Source organism: Talpa occidentalis, unplaced genomic scaffold, assembly GCF_014898055.3.
Source record: "Talpa occidentalis isolate TD23 unplaced genomic scaffold, MPIMG_talOcc4v2.1 talOcc4.9, whole genome shotgun sequence".
Lineage (NCBI taxonomy): Eukaryota > Metazoa > Chordata > Mammalia > Eulipotyphla > Talpidae > Talpa > Talpa occidentalis.
This window is the reverse complement of record NW_023605305.1, coordinates 29,475,043-29,493,278: the sequence shown is the minus strand read 5'-3', so window position 1 is coordinate 29,493,278 and position 18,236 is coordinate 29,475,043. Positions and strand designations below refer to the sequence as shown.

The following is an 18,236-nucleotide window of genomic DNA, read 5'->3' as shown; positions in this document are numbered from 1 at the left end:
GAAAGGAACCAGTCGGGAGGCGGCAGCTTGACACCGAAGGTCTGGGTTCCCAAGGCTGGGGATTCACCCGAGACCAGGGGTGCGGCTCAGTGGTGGTGACCCAGCTCCCGGCCAGGGCCCCAGAACAGCGCCGCGGGAGTGCACGGCGGCCGGGGCCCCGCCGCAGAGGGAGAAGAAATCAGGGACGCACAAATGGGGGTGCAGGGAGAGAGGCACTGGCCCGATGGAGAGATGGCGGCCGTCTCCCCGGGACGGGGGACAGGAAGATGTAACAGGTGTGCTTCGCCCGAGAGGCCAGGCCCGCGCCCCAGGCCCCCGGAGGCGCAGTCGGGCGGCGCTCCCCGCGGCGCGCCAGCCCTGAGGAGACGCGCCCCCGGGCTGCTGAGGGGAGCCTCACAGGTAGCGCTCCAGCCCCGGCGCGAAGCCCGGCGGGCTCAGGTAGGCCTCCCCCGGGCCCAGCGGGCCGAACGCCGCCACGGGCCCCGCCAAGGCCAGGAGGGGCTCAGCAGGGAGGGGGCCGGGGCCGGGGCCGGGGCGCGTCGGGGGCGGCCCCAGGCGGTCGGGGGCGGGCGAGTAGAGCGGCGGGAAGGCGGCGCCGGCGTCGGGCGCGGCGCAGCAGGGCGGCTGGGGGGCGCCGGGCCCGGCCGGCTCGGGCGGCGGGCTCACCAGGCTGTGGACGCTGAAGAGGCGCGGCGGCGGCGGCGCGGGGCCGGGGCCGGGGCCGGGGCCGGGGCGGGCGGGCGGCGGCGCGGGCGGGGCGGGCGCGCAGGGCGCGGAGGGGCGGGGCGGCGGGCGGGCGGCGGGCCCGGGCGGCGCGGCCTCGGGCGGGGGCGGCGGGGCGCGCTTGAAGCGCTGGCGGCGCCGCAGGAAGCTGCCGTGGTCGAACATGCCGGCGGCCGCCGGGTCGAGCGTCCAGTAGTTGCCCTTGCCGGGGTTGCCGGGCTCGCGCGGCACCTTGACGAAGCAGTCGTTGAGCGTGAGGTTGTGGCGGATGCTGTTCTGCCACTTGCGCGGGCCGTCGCGGTAGAAGGCGAAGCGCTCGCTGATGAAGCGGTAGATGGCGGCCAGCGGGAGGCGGCGGCCCGGGGCGTGCGCCAGCGCCATGGCGATGAGCGCGATGTACGAGTAGGGCGGCTTCCCGCGCTGCTGGGGCCGCCGCCGCCGCCGGCCCGGGCCGGGCGCGGGGTCCGGCTCTCCGCGGCCGGGGGCCGCCCCCTCGGGCTCGGGTCCAGGCTGGGCCCCGGCGAGCGGCGACGGCGGCGGCCCCGACGGCGCGACAGACGGCAGAGCTGGGAAGCCCGGACCAGCGGCGGACGGTTCCATGTCGCTGCGCCCGGCCACTGGGGAGCGGCAGCCCTGGCCTTCGCCCTGGAGAGCAGCGGCTGCTGACCCGCCTTATATGGCACAGCCCCCCCGCAACCCCCCATCCGGGAGAGTGCGCTCGGACCTTCCCCCCCTGACCAGCGCGTCCCCTCTGGTTTGCTTTCCCAACCCCCTCTCTAAGCCCACAGCCCCCACCCCACCCTGTATTTCGCCCCTCCCTTCGTCTCTTCCCTTCAGGCCAGTCTTTCCCACACCCAGGCTCATCCCTTCCCCACCAACACTGGGTCAGCCCTCGCCTAGGCTCCATCCATCCTACTGGGGTCAACCCCTACTTCCCTTTTTGCGCCTTGCCTTGCTCAATCTCCTCCTCTTTGGGTCAATGCTAACCACAAATTCACCCATTACTTTTGGCACCCCTTCTCCGAGCCCCCCTTCCCTTTCTGCTGAGTCCCTTCCCCTCCTGCCTCCTCTCCTAGCCTCCTCCAGGTCCTTCCAACCCCAGCTGAGGCAGAGATGACACCCCCTCCTTGGCAGCGTAGCCAGCCATCAGCATTCCTGAGGGTGACCTGGAGGCTGCGCTGGTCAGGGAAGTGTCAGGTCACCCTCGGAGGGACGTTAGTCAGTAGAGAAAGGGTAGGGTCCAGGAAAAGGCAGAGCCACATGTTTGGCTTTGTCTAGGGGAGGATGTTGTCAACTTCAGGGTAACCTCTCCCTGCTACCTCCCCCACACGGGAGTCCTGTTCACCCTACATTCTTTGAAAAACACAAAATCATGAGGGTTCAGCTAACAGATTTGGGAACCAGAGGACTGGTTTAAATCAAGAGCCTCCAGAAAATCTTTAACGGGAAGTTGCTATTCTGGCATGTCCCTTCTGTTGCCCCCCACCGGGGAGGAATCTCCCATTGTCACCCACATAGCATGCAGGGACCATGCACACACCACAGACTTGCACTGCCTCCTAAGTTCCCAGGTGAGTTACTGGGTCAGAGAGAGACACCCCCATCACCCAAGTGCTTCCACAGACTGGAATTTGAGAGAGGTGCTTACTGACCCAGAATGAGCACACTCACATATCACAGAGGCTAGAAGTGGGAGGGGGAATCATAGCTATTTTTATTAAAAACTCTGGGAAACACCCCCCCCCCCCACCATCCAGAGGCAATGCTGTCTTAACACCATTTCAGGAAACTTCCAAAGTGACCAGAGAGCCAGCTGGGCTTGGAGGGAATTATTTGGTCAAGGAATCTTGTCTCAAAGAGCCTTGTCTAAGGGACAGAGGAGATGGGGAACAGAGTGATAATGGGTGAGGCAAGTGGAGTGCCTACAGTTTCTCTCCAAGGGGACCCTGTCTGGGTGGCATGCAGGGCCAGCCCTTGAGGGCCAGGACCTCCTTCAATTTGGGGCCTTAGTTGCCTGGCTTGCCTCACTCTGGGCCTGGTTCTGGCCCTGGCATGGAAGACTGGGTTCAGATGTTTAAGGCTAGCTGCAGCAGGCCTGTGAATGAGCTCCACCATCTCCCTGGGAGCTCAAGGGGCGCCTTCTCCCTGCTCCAGTCCAGCCACTGTTAAAACAGCCACAATTCTGCATATTGTGAACAAGGTCAGCACTTGATGCCCATTATCCCACTTAAGTGTGAACACCTTGTGGGGGACTTGTGAGTACCCCAGTTTTGCAACTGAGGAAAGTAAGGCCCTTAGAGCTTACGTGACCTAGCTAACTTCACACAGAGTTGGTGGCAGAAATTCAATTGGAGTTCAGAGCACTCTTTTTAGAACACCATCTTTTAGAAATAATTTCCTCTAGAATTCTCCCAGCTCTCACAACTTGAGCTGCTAGTCCCTCTCCTGGCCTCCAGGTCAGCAAACCTAAGAGCATATTGGATAGCAACCTTCATGCAGCACACCCTTCAAGCCAACCCGCTCCCCTTCCCCGAGTTCCAGATCTCAGCAGATGGACCTCCTCAAAACCTACCACCCAGAAATGTGGACAACATCTGGGCTCCTACCTCCCCCACATCCAGGCAATCTCTAAACCTGTCAATTCCACATGGACTCCATGTCACCCCTCCTTCTGTTCTGCCTCAGCTTAGCCCACATTGCTCACCAGACACTTCGCAGTGCTCAGAGGCAATGTTATAGGACAGCCCTGATACAAAACGGGGTGCCTGACTGTGGGTCCTCACCCGCGTGCTTAAAAGGACTTATCAAAACTCTACTGCAGGCACACGCGAAAGGTTAATAAAAGGTTTATTTACAAGGGAAGGGGAAATGAGGAAATGTACAACTCAGGGAGAAAAGTGGGAGACAAAGTTTTAAATGCATCCTACCCAATCCACCGATCTGGAATCCCAAATGGTGCTCTGAGAGCTGGCTGCAAGCCAGGAGCCGTGAAGCCAGGAAGTGAGCGAGAGAGTGAGCCCACGTATTTTGTTTTTATACCAAACCTGGCTGCTTAACTCCACCTTCAGGTCCCAGCCACCTTCCCTTTGGTGGTGACGGGATTTGTCTTTCCCAATGTCTTGACGGTTTTGGTCTGGAGTGGGGGTGGAGTCCACAAAGCCTGCATGGAATTAGCTCAGGACATCCTTTCCCCCTAACAGCAAGAGATGAAAGACCCACAATCTGCATGATCTGGTAAAGAGATGGGCACACAGACAACGGCCACCACAAGAGAGGTGGGCAGAAGGGTTGTAGAAGCAGAGGAAGGAGATGACACTAAAATCTAGAGGCCCCACCCCACAACAGATGAGCAGTCAGCCCAGTGTATTCACCGAAGGCCCCACCCCACTGCCCTCTCCACCTCTAACTCTAGGGCCTGAGCCCAGTTCACACCTCACACAAGACATGGTGAACAGCTGGACAGAAAAAGCTAGACAACTGCAGCAGCAGTTTCCTTGCCTGTCGAAGAGGAACAGTGATGAACCCTCTCCTGGTTGGTATGAAATTCAAACGAGGTCCTGGATGAATGTGCCCGGCCTTCATGGGCACTTGGTAATAAGATTTTTTTTTTTTCAATAACACAGCTGGCATTTCCAGTATTAACCCAGAAATAGGAGAGAAACAATTTCAGACTCTGCATGTTTTTTATTTTTTGTTTTTTTAAAGATTTATTTATTTATTTATTTATTTATTTATGCAAGCACTGGGTACAGTCAGAAGTGCAGGGAGAGTGAGAGAATTCACCAGAGCCAGAGCGGGGAGCAGAACAGGCAGAAGAACCGAAGTACACTGCTGAGGGGAGCAGCGGGCGGGCAGGAGAGGTCTGCCCACCATGTGGGACCCTCCTCCTGGTGGCCTGGGAGCAAACAGGCACTGCAAAGGCTGCGGGCAGCTTCGCAACCCAGTGCTCAACCGCTGCGCCATCGGGGAGGCCCTCAGAGTCTGCATGTTTTCAACCAGATTCAGTGTACCCCTGCAGCTCAACTCAGGCACCGAGGCACCATCTTGTCCCACTTTCCTTTAGGGACGTAGCCCCTGGAAAGGTGCCTGGCACAGCCCCTGTGTGGTATCTGCAGATGAGGGTAAAGAGTGCTCTTCCTGCTTCCCACGACAGCCTGCCATTTTCTTGTCCTTTCAATTTTCTAATCCATATGTGGAGCATGGGACATAGGATATTTTCAGTAAACGGTACTGACTATGGAGTAGGCCATACTAACCCTGGGGAGGGTGGGGGTACAGAATTTGGTCAAAGGGGTGAGAACCCAGACTTTTCTAGCTCTCAGTGCCTGCCTGACCCCCTCCAATGGCCTGCTTCCCAGAGCCAAGCAAGCCGGTGTCAGGGGGTAGCCCAAGGGCTAATCCATGTTTTCAGCGTGGCTGGGCCCTCTGTTCACAGGCCCTGGGCCGGATGGGATGTGGCTAAGCATCCGGGCATAAGATGGCCAGTGAAGGCGGCCCCTTTCTCATGGGCCTGGATCCCAGGCAGCCCAGTGTCTGAGTGAAGCCCCTGGGGCAGGAGGAACACAGCGGCTGGGCTGGGCAGCCCTTTGTCTGACCACGCTGGGTGGATATTCAGGCTGGCAGGAGGGATTAGTGGCCAGGGATTGGCCCTGGGGCCGGCCTTCCCACTGCCCTTTGGAGGCCAAAGGCCCAGGTCAGGGCACACAGTGTTGATGGCTCCCTAGATAGGAGAAATTCCCACCCTGTCCAAAGCTGTTAGCATTAACCCCAAGGCTCCCTGCCCCCAAACCCACCTCTATAGTGACACCAGGAGCCAAGACGATTTCAAGGCAAGGAGCAGAGGATGCAGGCAGAGCTTCCCCACCACTCTGCCAGGAGGGAAGTCTGAAGCTGAATGCCACTTTAGGTCCTTAGTCCAATTCCCACCCCCTCTGCAAGAGCCCCATATAAAGATGGGGGGGGGGGTGCAGTGGCAGAACTATTTAAGCTGAGCTATCACCAGACCACGAAAGGGTTCCTGGAATATTGCTCAAACCCCTTTAGTTTGAGTTCACTTCAGAATCACTTCCTCCCAAAGGCCCCCATCAGAGCATCCATAGACCCCATGGCCCAGAGGCTACAGAAGGGGCTTAGGAACCAAAGGAAATCTTAGGGATACCCTCACCCCACCCCCTGCACCCTGTTATCCTTAGGGCTGCTGCAGGGCCTCCTTCCCCTAGCCCCCAAAACTGGAGCTGCCGAGGGTCTAGTTCTTTCCTCGCGAGCCTTTGACCAACAGTTCCAAGCTGGTTGAGGGGCACATTGGGACGTTTGTTGGTGTAGCCTTTTCTAACCAGGCTAGTCCTGAATGAGGGATAGAAGGAGAAGCCCCAGCCTTATTCACACAACCTGACCCTGTTGGTGAGCCCAGTGAGCCGAAGGACCTGTTCCAGGCTCAGGAAAGGGGCAAAGATAGGCCTGGCTTTGGGGAGAGCATCTGTGAAGAACCCAGGAGGAGCCCCACCACCATCACCATCCTCTTGGCGACTCTTCGTTCCTCAAGCACTTCCATTCAGCCGATCCTAAGAGACTGTGTCCAGGGTGCCCAGTGCTCCATCAGTGAGGAGTCCGACTCGTCTCTGCCTTCACTGTGCTCAGCTGCACACACTCCCCATACGAGTTGGTAGGTGTGCAATACAGGCAGAGAAGGGACTGTGGGGTATAAAAGAGAGACCTCATCCAGCTTGGTGAAGTTGGTAAGGCTTCCTGGAGGGCATAAAATTGCAGCTGTCCAGCGTGGCAGCCCCAGGCTGGACGAGAGGCTCACTGTCTGTGCCCCGTGCTGTCCCATCACTGTGCTTCCCTGATTGACTCTTCTGTGTCTGGTTCCCACACTAGACTGTCTCCATGGAGGGCAGGTGCCATATTGCACTCATTTTGGATGCCTGGCTCTCTATTTAGTCAATGACCCTACACAAGCTAATGGTCAATAAACACGTGTCATATGACGGAAAGGGCGCTGGATACCCCAGACCGAGAAAACTATAGATGTAAAGGTCTGAAGGCAAGAGAGTCTGGTTCATTCTGCAGAGTCTGGTTCATTCATGCAAGACTCCGTATTTTTCTAAGAATTACATGAGCTAATATACGTCAAGTTCTCAGGACATATCAGTGCTGTGTGTAAGCTGTTGTTGCTGCCGTAGTGACTATTCGCTGAGCCAGTGTGCAGTGTTAAGGGACCGAGAAAAGAAGGCAGACAAGGTCAGATTGTAGATGACTTTATTTCCAGGTCAAGGAGCTTGGATTTTTCCTTTGAATTGTCAGCAGCCACATGACATAGTCAGATCCCTTGTTCAGATCAGTGTGGCACAGACAACCTGGAAAGGGAAGGGGCTGGAGGCAGAAGGGAGGCTGAGCCTGAGATGGTGTGAACCATGGCTCTGGCTCCAGGGCTGCATGAGACCCTTTGTTTCCTTTCATTCCAGATCAGGACAAAGAACCTCCAGCCGTCTATCCTAGACAATGTCTTAAACATCCACTCTGTCACATAGTCCAGGGACTGACCATCATCCTCTACTCCTTCCTTTCCCTCTCCCACCACCTCCAGTTACCAAGACCTGTCAGTTCTTAGAAATTTCTCTCAAGTCCTTTCTCCTCTCTTGTCCTTTGTCTCAGTTCTTATCCAGGTTAATTGTCACACTGCCCACTGCAGTAGCCTTCTGGCTGGTCTCCACACCTCCCCCTCCTATTCCTTCTCTACCTAGCAACTAGAGAGATCGCCCATGTGGGCCCTGCTTAAATACCTAGAGGGGCTCCCCGTTGCCTCCTGAGTCAGATACTGGCAGGTTCCATACAAGTGACCTGCAGCCTGACTGCCCGACCCCTCCCCACCTCCCTTGCCCAGCTTCCCCTGCAACACACGCATTCTACACGCAGCTACTCTCAGCCAAAGTGCCAAGTCCTCTCTCATCCTGAGTCTTTGCAAACTGAAATGAGCACAACCTGCTTTCCCAACTTTAGATACAAATACAAACTCATTTGTTTTTCCATTGCCGTCTCTTGATCTCCTAACACCTTTATTAATAAGAAGTCCCTCTGGTCCCCCTGAAAGAGTCCCACTCCACTTTGTCAAACAAATAACAAACAAGTGAACAAAAACCCTGAGGGTGTTCCCCTGCAAACCCAGAGAGGGAGATCACCACTTCTCCCCCCAGCCACTGCCTGGAAGGCCTTGTCTTCCTTGACCTGCCTGATGCACACGCCTTCCTCCCTGTCCTTTGAGAACTGCTTACAGATATAACCTCTTAATCCTCTAGAAAATATTCCCCAGTGTCTCTTTCCCTTTCCCTTCCACAGGCAAAAGGCCTATGGTGCCTCTGCCCTGGCCTACTCAGAGAGACCTCAGCACATGCCCCATGTCTGCCTCCTGTGCCCACAACATCCTAGACCCAATGCCAGACTGCAGAACTGCAGGACTCAGTGCCCACTAGTTGACTGACAGCCTTGCTGAATGAATGAATGAGTAATGAATGAACAAGGGAACAAACAACCACATGTGTCTGGAGCGGCTAAAGTTCCCGTGCCTGACTTCCAGCTAGGAATCTGCCTCCTGCCCTCACTGCCTCTCTGCTCTGCTCTGCAGCCCTGGGTGAGACCCCCCACCAGGTCCTGCTTCAGCAGGGTCCAGACTCAGCACGGGCTCAGACTCAGACAATGTTGGCTCAGCCCTGAGAGTGTAATTCCAGCCGCTCCTAAACCACAAACTCGGCATCTGAAGTATGTTCCGTGTCATTTTGGGCTGTCAGCGTTCTGCCATCTACCTCCTCCCTGCGCTCTAGTCTCAGGGCTCTCCTAGTGCCCTGTTTCTTATTTCCAGAGAAGCTGAGAAGCAGTAACACTGTCGGCCAGGCTGGCTGACCCAAGGGAACCCAGGCTGAAAAGTAAGTTTGAATTCACCGCTTAGTTGCAGTAAGATCCTGAGCAACCAGCACGACTCCAGGGCCCCTGTTAGACCCGACTGCCCAAGAACTCTGAGATGATTGAAGACAATGACTCCCAGTCTATGGGCCCCTTCACTAAAGCAAAGTATCTGGAAACCACGTGGCACCCACTACTCTCTGTAAAGTGGAGGCACAATATGTCTCACACACGCAAGTAGGAATGTTTTTCCAATGTATGTCGCTGCTGTGGCTGATAACCACATTGAAAAGCTTTGAGTCATTTTTATTTTAAATCCATAAATGGATGCTAAAAGCACAACCGCTATCACATGGAATGATGGAGAGGCATTTTTTTTAATGCCTACTCTTAAGTAACCACTTTAGTCCAATATGCCTTCTTTACAGTTTTGGAGATTGAGCCCCAGAAAGGGGAGAGACTTGCCAAAAGTCAGTACAAAGTCAAAAATAGAGGCTTAATTCTGACCCCCATCTCCTTAGCATTTATTCAACAGTATTTACTAAGTTCCTGTCTTGTGGCAGACTCTGTGCGAGGCACTAGGGAGCCAATGAAAGACCAATACTCCTAGGATCCACATCTGTCTGAGAGGGGGGTGAGTGTTCTGCAGGGAAAGGGGACATTGAATGAAGACTTTATCCAACTGGCCAAAGAAGTCATTGAAGGACTGGCCCTCCCCGGTGGCGCAGCAGTTGAGTGCTAGGCTGTGAGGTTGCCAGCAGCCTCTGTAGCGCTGGTTCGATCCCCAGCTGCCGGGCGAGGGTCCCACATGGTGCGCAGACCTCTCCTGCCACGCTCACTGCTCCCCTCAGCAGTGTACTTCCATCCTTCTGCCTGCTCTGCTCCCCACTCTGGCTCTGGTGAATTCTCTCACCCTCCCGCACTTCTGACTGTACCCAGTGCTTGTATAAATAAATCTTAAAAAATAAATAAATAAAATATACTTGTCACTTCTTTAAAAAAAAAAAAAAGTCATTGAAGGACTGGAATCAGAAAGTGATGTGACAAGATTCCTCCTGTACTATAACCACTGTATTTGCAATGTGGAAGATGGAGCAGAAGGGTTTTATCATTGAGGACACTTGGATTCAAGTAACAGAAACTCTCAACTCAAAGCAATTTGGGCTGTCGGGAAATACTTTCTCCCCAACAAGAAGACCAGAAGCAGTGAGGGTTCTGTGCCCTTTCTCACTAGACTCTGCTATCCCCCATGGGTTGCCTTCATCTTCAGGCTGACAAGATAATCACAGCACCCAAAACTAGGATAGCCCAGTTCCTAGAATCAGGAGGAAGAGAGGTGGTCTCTTTCAGGAGAGGAAGCTCTCCTCTGCTCTCATTGGCTAGAAGTGTACCACGCCCCCATTCCTAAACCAATCACTGCAAGAAGGTGTGAACACCAGGCTTGACTGGGACTCCTCGGAACCACCTACCCCTAGTCTAGGGATGGGTCGCTTTCCCCTGAAGCAGGTTGCTTCGTGGAACACAGCGGACACTGAAAAACAAAAAATAAACCAAAAAAAGCACCAGTTCCCTTAGGGAGGAGGAGAGGAAACCTCAGCGAAATCTGCTATTATGAGGCAGGCAGATCAGACTGGAGTCGACAAGACAGGGCAGCTTCTATAGAGCCTTGCCCGAGAGGCTCCTGTGGTGTCTCCTGACTTGGTCTCAGCTCCTTAATACTAGACCTGGCACCCATCCTCTTGTGGATCTGGGCTCAGGAGTCCCTGAGAGGAAGAAGAGTGGTCAGAAAAGACCATGTATTTCTTCAGTGGGACACACAGGCGCCCATCTGAGAAGCAGAGACCAGGGAGTCAGATCTGAAAGACCATCCGGCTGGGTGACCCAGGCAACCATCCTGACCTACTTGAGCCTCCGTTTCTCCTTAGAGAAATGGGAGAGGACATTCTCATTCTTGAGCAACTTTCACCACAAAATGTTAAATCTTTATCACCAAGGATTGGGGGGGAAGGGGGGTGGAACAAGGGTTTAAGAAGGGAAGGGGAGGTTGATAGGAGGGTTAAGAAAAAGCAGGGTAGAGAGGCTAGAACTGGAGTGGCTCCCCTCAGCTTAGGAGATTTAGGCATCCCATCCCAGCTCTGCTTTCCGATTCCAGGCAAGTGTTGGTTGTTTGAAATTGGCCACAGTGGGAGTTTCTACCTCCCAGAAATTGGCAACTGCTGCAAATCAGGATGCCCCTCCTTCCCTGTCCTGAGATCCAGCTATTAAACCCTCAGCAGTCCACCACTTGACCAGACTCCAACCATTAAAATAATAAAGCTCAGGGCCTCCCTGGTGGTGCAAAGGGTTAAGAGAGCACAAATGAAGCTCTCCACAGCCACTGCAGCACGAGTTCAATCCCCAGCCAGGGAGCTACCCACATGGCACAGCAGACCTCTCCTGTCTCGCCCGCTGCCCCCTTCAGCAGTGTATTTCAGTCAATCCGCCTGTTCTGTTCCCCACTCTGTCTCTGGTGAATCTTCTCACACCTCTGGCCCGTACCCCAGTTCTTGTATGCATAAATAAACATAAATCTTTAAAAAAAATAAAGCTCAGAGGAGATTGAGATTCTCAGGTTGTCTAGAGCCGGGGCCTTGAGAGACAGAGGAGCTATCTTTGGGACGGCTAAGCTCACACTCTTGGAGCTCTCTGTGCCCAGCTCCAGGCCAGAGCCTTATGTACCACCTCTAATGTGGGATTCTGTGAGTCTGACTGACCTCCCTACTTCACCCTGAGTTCTATTATAGTTCATTCTGTTTGACTCAGTCGCCTTCCAGTAGGATTTCATGTTGTGGGACATGCTCAGTGAGGTGTGGTAAGGATGGCCATCACTGTTATGGGGGAACATGCTGTGTATCTGGGTGGACAGGCCTAATGCCCTGCAGGAAGTTTGGGTCCACTCCCTGAAACACTGGGCAAACCCTGGGAGAGGTAAACCTTTGAGGAATGCTTGATAACATGAGGATGTCTTCATGATATTAAGTTAAATACCAAAAAACAGTACAAAAGTGACATGGGATGCTTCTGATGTTCATGTATATTATATGTACATAGAAAAAAATAGGAAGTAAAGATACTAAAATATCACAGTTATCTCTGGGTGATGGAACTGGGGTGCTTTTTCTTTTTTTCTTTTTGGGAGTTAGAATGATGAACATTATTGACCAAGTTGTCAGATTGTGCCCTTGAGACACACACCCTTTGCTGTACGTATGTTAACTCTTCAAAACACAGATTTTTAATATTTGTATATATTTAATACACCAGAAACCAATAACAATGGTTGCCTTGGGGGGAGAAAATGGTATGGGATGGGAGAGGGAGATTTTAGCTCTGCACCATTTGTATCTTTTGAACTTGGAATCATGTGAGTATCTCACCCGTTCAAAAATGGGTTGATTGAATCCCCCTACCCTCAAATAGACACTAAGCATGCAGGAGTTCTTCAACCAGAAAAACTGCTAATTTCAGAAACATCCCCAATTTACAAAGCAGGAAATGAAAGTTCATAGAAGCAGAGGCAGGCTCCAGAGTTAGCCTCCCTAGAAAGCATTTCCAAGCCCCAGGGCTTATCCAGTGGTAGCAGCCCTCAGTGCTTTGGGGACTTTGAGTTTACAAATTTCAGCTTCCCTACAAATGAATGGCCACTTGCTAGATGTAGAAATTGAAAACTCACCCCTTATCACTTAGAGCATTAGTTCCTGGTCTCCCGCCTGATACCTCACTAGGCCAGCAGGCATAGTCCCCCCAACAGTCTGTTAAGGGAAAGATTCGGTAGACTGTCCCTAGGAGGCCTGGAGAGGGCAGCCACTTACTCCAAAATCCTGCAGCCAACTATATGTGTCATGGAGGACTAGAACCCCAGAATGGGTCCAGAACCTCTAGCAGGGAGAAGGATGGTCTGTCCCAGAGGCGGGAAGCACCATCTGGAACAGTTTATGCCTTTGGAGTAGGCGTGCAGTCATTAGTAGGGCTTTGGGATGTTTGGGGGCAATAACTGCATGTTTTTCCCAGGGTGCATTGTGAATTGCCTTTGCTCAGAATGTAATGAGTATGTTTCCTACAAGGGACGGATGTTTACGCTGCTCCTCCCAGGCCTGCCTGGGCTGCTCTTCTGCTGTCGGCTTGGCACTGGGCTCCTGGCATTCCTATTTATAGATGGGTCCAACAGCCTTAGGACCACTCACTGGATTCAACTGGGAGCCTCGCTTCCCTGATGGGACCGTGGACTAGTGGGGCTGGCATGGGGAAGACTCATTCCCTCCACTACTTTACTGTGGTCAAGAGTCACTTCTTTTCATCTCTGTTCAAAGACTCCACCCTAGGGATTTTCCAAGCTTGAAAAATGGAGGTTTGTTATTGTTGTTGTTTCCCCAGAAATTACATGCACAGATTATGCAAATAAGTTCCACTTGTGTCCCTTCCCCTCCCCTCCTAGGCTGCCGCTTTGCTCATTCTCCTTTGCACCCTCAAAAAGGTGGGTTCTTCTGCCTGGACTGCCTTTCTTCCTCTCTCCAGATCCACCTGCATCTGAAAGACTCAGCTTCTGCCACCTCCTCCAGGAAGCCTTCCAAACTATTTGTCTCCTTTGACTTCCCCACAGCTCTTGTGCTTCCCTCTGTCACAGCCATGACCACATTCAGTGCTGAAGCCTTGCTTAGCTCCCTCCCCTACCCAGCTCTGTGAACCTGAGAACTAAGTATATGAGCTATTCCTCTAGTAAGAGTGCCAGTGTCCAACATTGAGCCAGGGACAGAAAAAATGTACAGTGGATGCTGACTGACTAATTGATAGTCAATAGAGCATCAAGGACAGGGCCTCCCTGAGAGTGCAAGGGGTTAAGACACAACACGTGACGCTGTCCGCAGCCTCTGCAGCATGAGTTCAATCCCTGGCCAGGGAGGTGACCCACATGGCACAGCAGACCTCTCCTGACTCACTCGCTGCTCCCCTCAGCAGTGTACTTCAATCAGTCTGTTCTGCTCCCTGCTCTGTCTCTGTTGAATCCTCTTACCCTCCCACATCTCTGGCCTGTACCCCAGTTCTTGTATGCATAATAAATTAATCTTAAAAAAAAACAAATAGAGCATCAAGGACAAAGGGGCAGGGTGTGACCCCATCATTTTATAGATAAGGATACTGAGACTTGAAGAGGGAAGGGAGGGATCAGGAATTGTTGGCACAAGTGACAGGATACCAACTCTAACTTTAAAAAATGCATGAGGGGAGATAGATTGGCTATCAACTCAGGGTGAGGATGAAGCTGGATTTAAGGATGTCTGGAACAAGTTCTCAAACATCCGCTTCAGGTCAGCTTCCCGTTCCCAGGCTACTTTCTCCATGAGGTTTGGGAACCTGGCCGTTCCGTGCACCCAAACTTACAATTCAGCAAACAGAGGTAAAAGAGCTGCTGTTAGAAAAAGGACCTGGACAAGCACTTGGCTCTAGTGTGGGATCCAGTCACCATGACTATGGGGATGTAGCCGGCAGTCGTGACCCTTGCTCCTCTTCCCCTTCCCAGAGTGGATTAACTCAGAGTTGGACACCTGCTTCAGTGGAACCAATCACCCGCTTTTAGGAATTTGAATATTCTTTCCACCTGTCTGGACCTACCAGGTGCCAGAGATGCAAAAAAGGCCAGGCTGGGAAGAGACTAGGACAGAGAGAGAGGCAGGGAGATGCCTCCCAGGTTCCTGAGGGCTTTCTCCAACTGCGTCAAGTCCTTCTCTGGGTTAGGTTGTTGGACACTCCCGGACATTGTGATCCAGCCCTTTCTTTGTGGACACCACTGTAGTTGATTTCTTGTTGCGATAATAGGATTTTTTAGCACACACCCCAGTGCCTTTGTGGAAAACAAGATCACTGTGTGAGTCCACCGGGATACTTCAGCCTCTGTAGGTGGTCTGGTGAGGAGAGGTGAGGAGGGCTTCCCTGGAGCAACAGGACTCCTTGTCCTTGAAGATGGGAGGGCTATCAGCAGAGAGGAGAGGTAGGAGGGCTTCTCAGGGGACACCGGAGGTGATGCAAGGGAGTCCAATTTGAAGGAGCTGAATGGACAGCCAAGCACAGAGGTGAAGTAGGGGCCAAGAAAGACAGTGGTCTCTGGCCCCCTAGAAGTTCCTCCAAAACATCCAAGTGTCTGGAGCATGTCGGGAGGGTTAGGGAGACATTCACCTCGGATGCTGGTTACAAATCCAGTCACTGCAGTGAACACGTCCCTCCCAAGCTAACCCACCAGACACCAGGCTATTTGCCATTTCTGGACCTGCCCCTCACGACCCCTCCCCTAGGCCCTTGTGCAGTTCCACCAGCCCTTCCATCCTACCTCAGCCTCCTCCAAAGCCACCTCACCCCAAAAGCTTTTCCTGTGGCCCTCCCCCAGCCTCAGACTGAAACCCGGGCTCTCTTTCTGGCTTCCCCAGGGTCCCTCTACCATGTAGTTTATATTATAATTATCTGTGCAGGAATCTGTTTCCCCCACTAGAATGCGAGCCCCGGGGCTAGCACTCAGATCTGATTCATCTGCTTCTCTATTGCCCAACAGGGGGGCTGGTTCACGGAAGGGAAGTTTGCTAAATGCCTGAGTGTATCCACTGTCTGAGCTAAGCATGGAAGAGTCATTTTGCTGCCTCCTTATCAAATTCCCTCCCCGACCTACCAGCCCAGAGAGGAGCAAGATGCAAGGGATGTGAAGGAGGCGGTCCTCCTGCAAAGGGTGGGTGGTGGGTGTGGGTCTGTGTGCAGAGACACGCATGTGCTGCATGATTGTGAGCCCTGGTAGGTGTGGGGAGCACTCTCTAGGTCACAAGTCAAGGAGTGTACCCCCCAGGGTGAGGCAGCTTGACTAGGTCTTCAACCTCCTGGGCCCATGCTTCATCTAGTCACATGGCCCTAGGACCCACAGATAGGAAACCTGGAGTTTATTGGGATATGTAGTCAATGGCTCCAAAGCCAAACACAGCTGGCCTGGAGTCCAGGAGGATCTGGGGCACAAGGGTCGATCTAATCTACCAAACCATTCTCCTGGAAGATCCTGCTGCTCTTGGTTAACCTGTAGTTCCACATCCAGGTTGATTAGATGCTTCCCTTCCTTATGCTGCTCCCCAAGTCTCACAAATGGCCGGAAGAGTTTGGAGTGGCAATTTGAAAAGAAACTGGATGTTCAAAGGTTGGACAAAGCAGAAAGAAGCAGGAAATGAGTACTTACTGAGTGCCTGCCCGTTCCACCCTTGACTAATTTCATCTCTTCGTCCCCACGAGCCTAGCTGGAAGTCCTTTCTCCATGTGTATGGCCAGAGAGACAAGTGCCCTGGCACCAGGTGGCTTGCCCCAGCTTGAATAGGTGAGGGGTGGAGCAGGGACTTGAACCCCTTTCGAAGGTGGTGCCCTCTCTTTATGGCTTTCCATCATCTTTAGAGGGCTGGAGGTGGCAGCCTGGCTTCCTCTTTCTCCTAATGCTTCATGGCGCCAGGCCCTCCTTACCCTGCATGTCTAATCCTCTCACACAGACCTCCAGACAGAGTTCCCAGACTGCCCTCCGGTCGCTCCCACCTGCTGCTCCCCCTCCATGATTTAGCACAGTTGCAGTTGCTTAGTCCACGGGTGACTGCCTGTGTGATGTCCGTCTCTACCGTCAGGCTGTGAATTCCATGAGGGTGGGGCTCTGTCTCTTGTGCTGCTTTATTCCCACTTGTTCATTCAGTCCCCGATGTGACAGCACTGAGCTGGGTAGTGGAGAGACAACCCAGAAAAGGAAAAAAATCCCTTCCCTGTAGAGCTACCAATGTAGAGAGACGCCAATAAGCAAATCGTTTAGTGCATTAAGTCTTAGAGGGTAATAAGCACGATGGACAGAAAAAAAACAGGGAGATTAGAGAGAGGGAAGGGTGGGATTTTACCTAGGGAGATCAGGAAGGGCCTGGAAGGAGAGAAGGGAAAAGAACCATTGGGTGCGTGGGGGAGGACATTGCAGACTGTGGGAACAGCAAGTTCCAAAGAGCCACAGCAGGAGGCTGGCCCTGCAGGCAGAGCGAGGGCAGGAGGCCTGAGTGGCTGGAGGAGAATGAGCCAGGCGGGAGCACTGAGCCTGCTACCACTGGGGGTGGCAGAGTGACGATCTGATTTAGCTTTAAAAAGGATTGCTCTGGAGGCCTCCCTGGTGGCGCAAGGGTATGAGAAGACACAGCACTATGAAGCTGTTCGCAGCCACTGCAGCACAAGTTCGATCCTGGCCAGGGAGTTGACCCACATAGCGCAGCAGACCTCTCCTGTCTCGCCCGCTGCTCCCCTCAGCAGTGTTTTTCAGTCAGTCTGCCTGTTCTGCTCCCCACTCTGTCTCTGGTGAATCCTCTCACCGTCCCACACCTCTGGCCTGCACCCCAGTTCTTGTATGCATAAATAAATCTTTTAAAATAAATATATAAATAAAAAAGGATTGCTCTGACTACTGTGCTAAGAATGGATAGTTTCTGATACACATTAGGGACTTTTCAGACACTCTTGAATGAGTGAGTGTGGCTTGTGAGAGAGAAGAAGTTGCTGTCTCAGGGAGAAGCTGGAGAGGCCCTGGCAGCCATTCCTAGATTTGCCGTCCCGTGATCCTGAGCCCACTTACATCCTAACCTTGAGAGTCAGCTTTCAAGGTCCAGTTATAAGTGGATGGAACAGGTTTCTGCTGAGCAGAGGGTGAACCTCCGTGCTATCAGGCCATCTTAGAAAACCTCTCTTTTCCAGGAGGTGTGTGAGTCTAGACCAGGTGGCCTCAGAAAGGCCTTGTGTTTGCCACAGGCCAGGGACAGCCTGTGTCCCCCGACCTCCCTTCCTGTCCTTTAGCTCAGACGTTGCAAATGGGTTCATAGGCCCCTGCTCCTTGTGGGCCTCCACCAGCCCTCAGGCACGCAGGCCTTCTCGGCACATTGGGTCTAGCTTCCTTAGCAAGGCTGGGCGATGAGGCCAAGAGCACTGGCCTGGGAGGCCCCTTTGGCAGTGGAGCACTGGCAGTGGCATTTGGCTGTCCAGGGCGGCAGGCTCCGCGTAGGCAGTCCCAAATTCCAGGGAGCCAAGGCCAAGCAGGCCAGGAATTCCTTGCCTTAAATTTTGCCTCTAATTCCTCCCAGAAATGAGGCATGTCAGTCTTTAAATTCTCGGGTTTTTATGAGGCGATTATGGTGATTACTATAAATCTCCCGTGTGTTGTTTTCAAAGGGGCAATTAAGTGGAGGAACCAGGCACCATTTTCATTTCTCATTAAGTGATTAGGGTTTGTTTGGCAAATCCCGACATCTGTGGCTAGAGGCAGGCTCTGTTGAGCTTGACATGGGCAATACGTAGCCTCCACACATGTGACGCATCCAGCACTTCCCTCAGCCCTGGCTTCTAGCCCTAGGGGGTTGAAAGGAATATTTTCATTGTACAGGTGAGGAAACTGAAGCACAGAAGAGGAAACCAATTTTTCACCAATGGCAAGCAGAAGAGCAAGGCTCGGCCTCCATGAGGAAGCCTAGCCATGACACCCTGTTTCCTGTATAAAGAGCTTTGGGGGGCCTCCCTGGTGGTGCAAGGGGTTAAGCACAGCACTATGA

The 18,236-nt window shown here is 53.3% G+C and overlaps 1 protein-coding gene across 1 annotated transcript; it reads right to left on the bottom strand.

Annotated features, from left to right (window-relative positions):
* Positions 1–393: 393 nt before the first annotated feature.
* FOXE3 (forkhead box E3) lies at positions 394–2,227 on the bottom strand. Its single transcript, XM_037500730.1, has 2 exons — positions 2,210–2,227; positions 394–1,368 (listed from the first exon to the last, which is right to left on the bottom strand). Exons 1-2 carry the CDS (start codon positions 2,225–2,227, stop codon positions 394–396), a joined length of 993 nt encoding a protein of 330 aa, XP_037356627.1.
* Between the last annotated feature and the right edge of the window lie 16,009 nt (positions 2,228–18,236).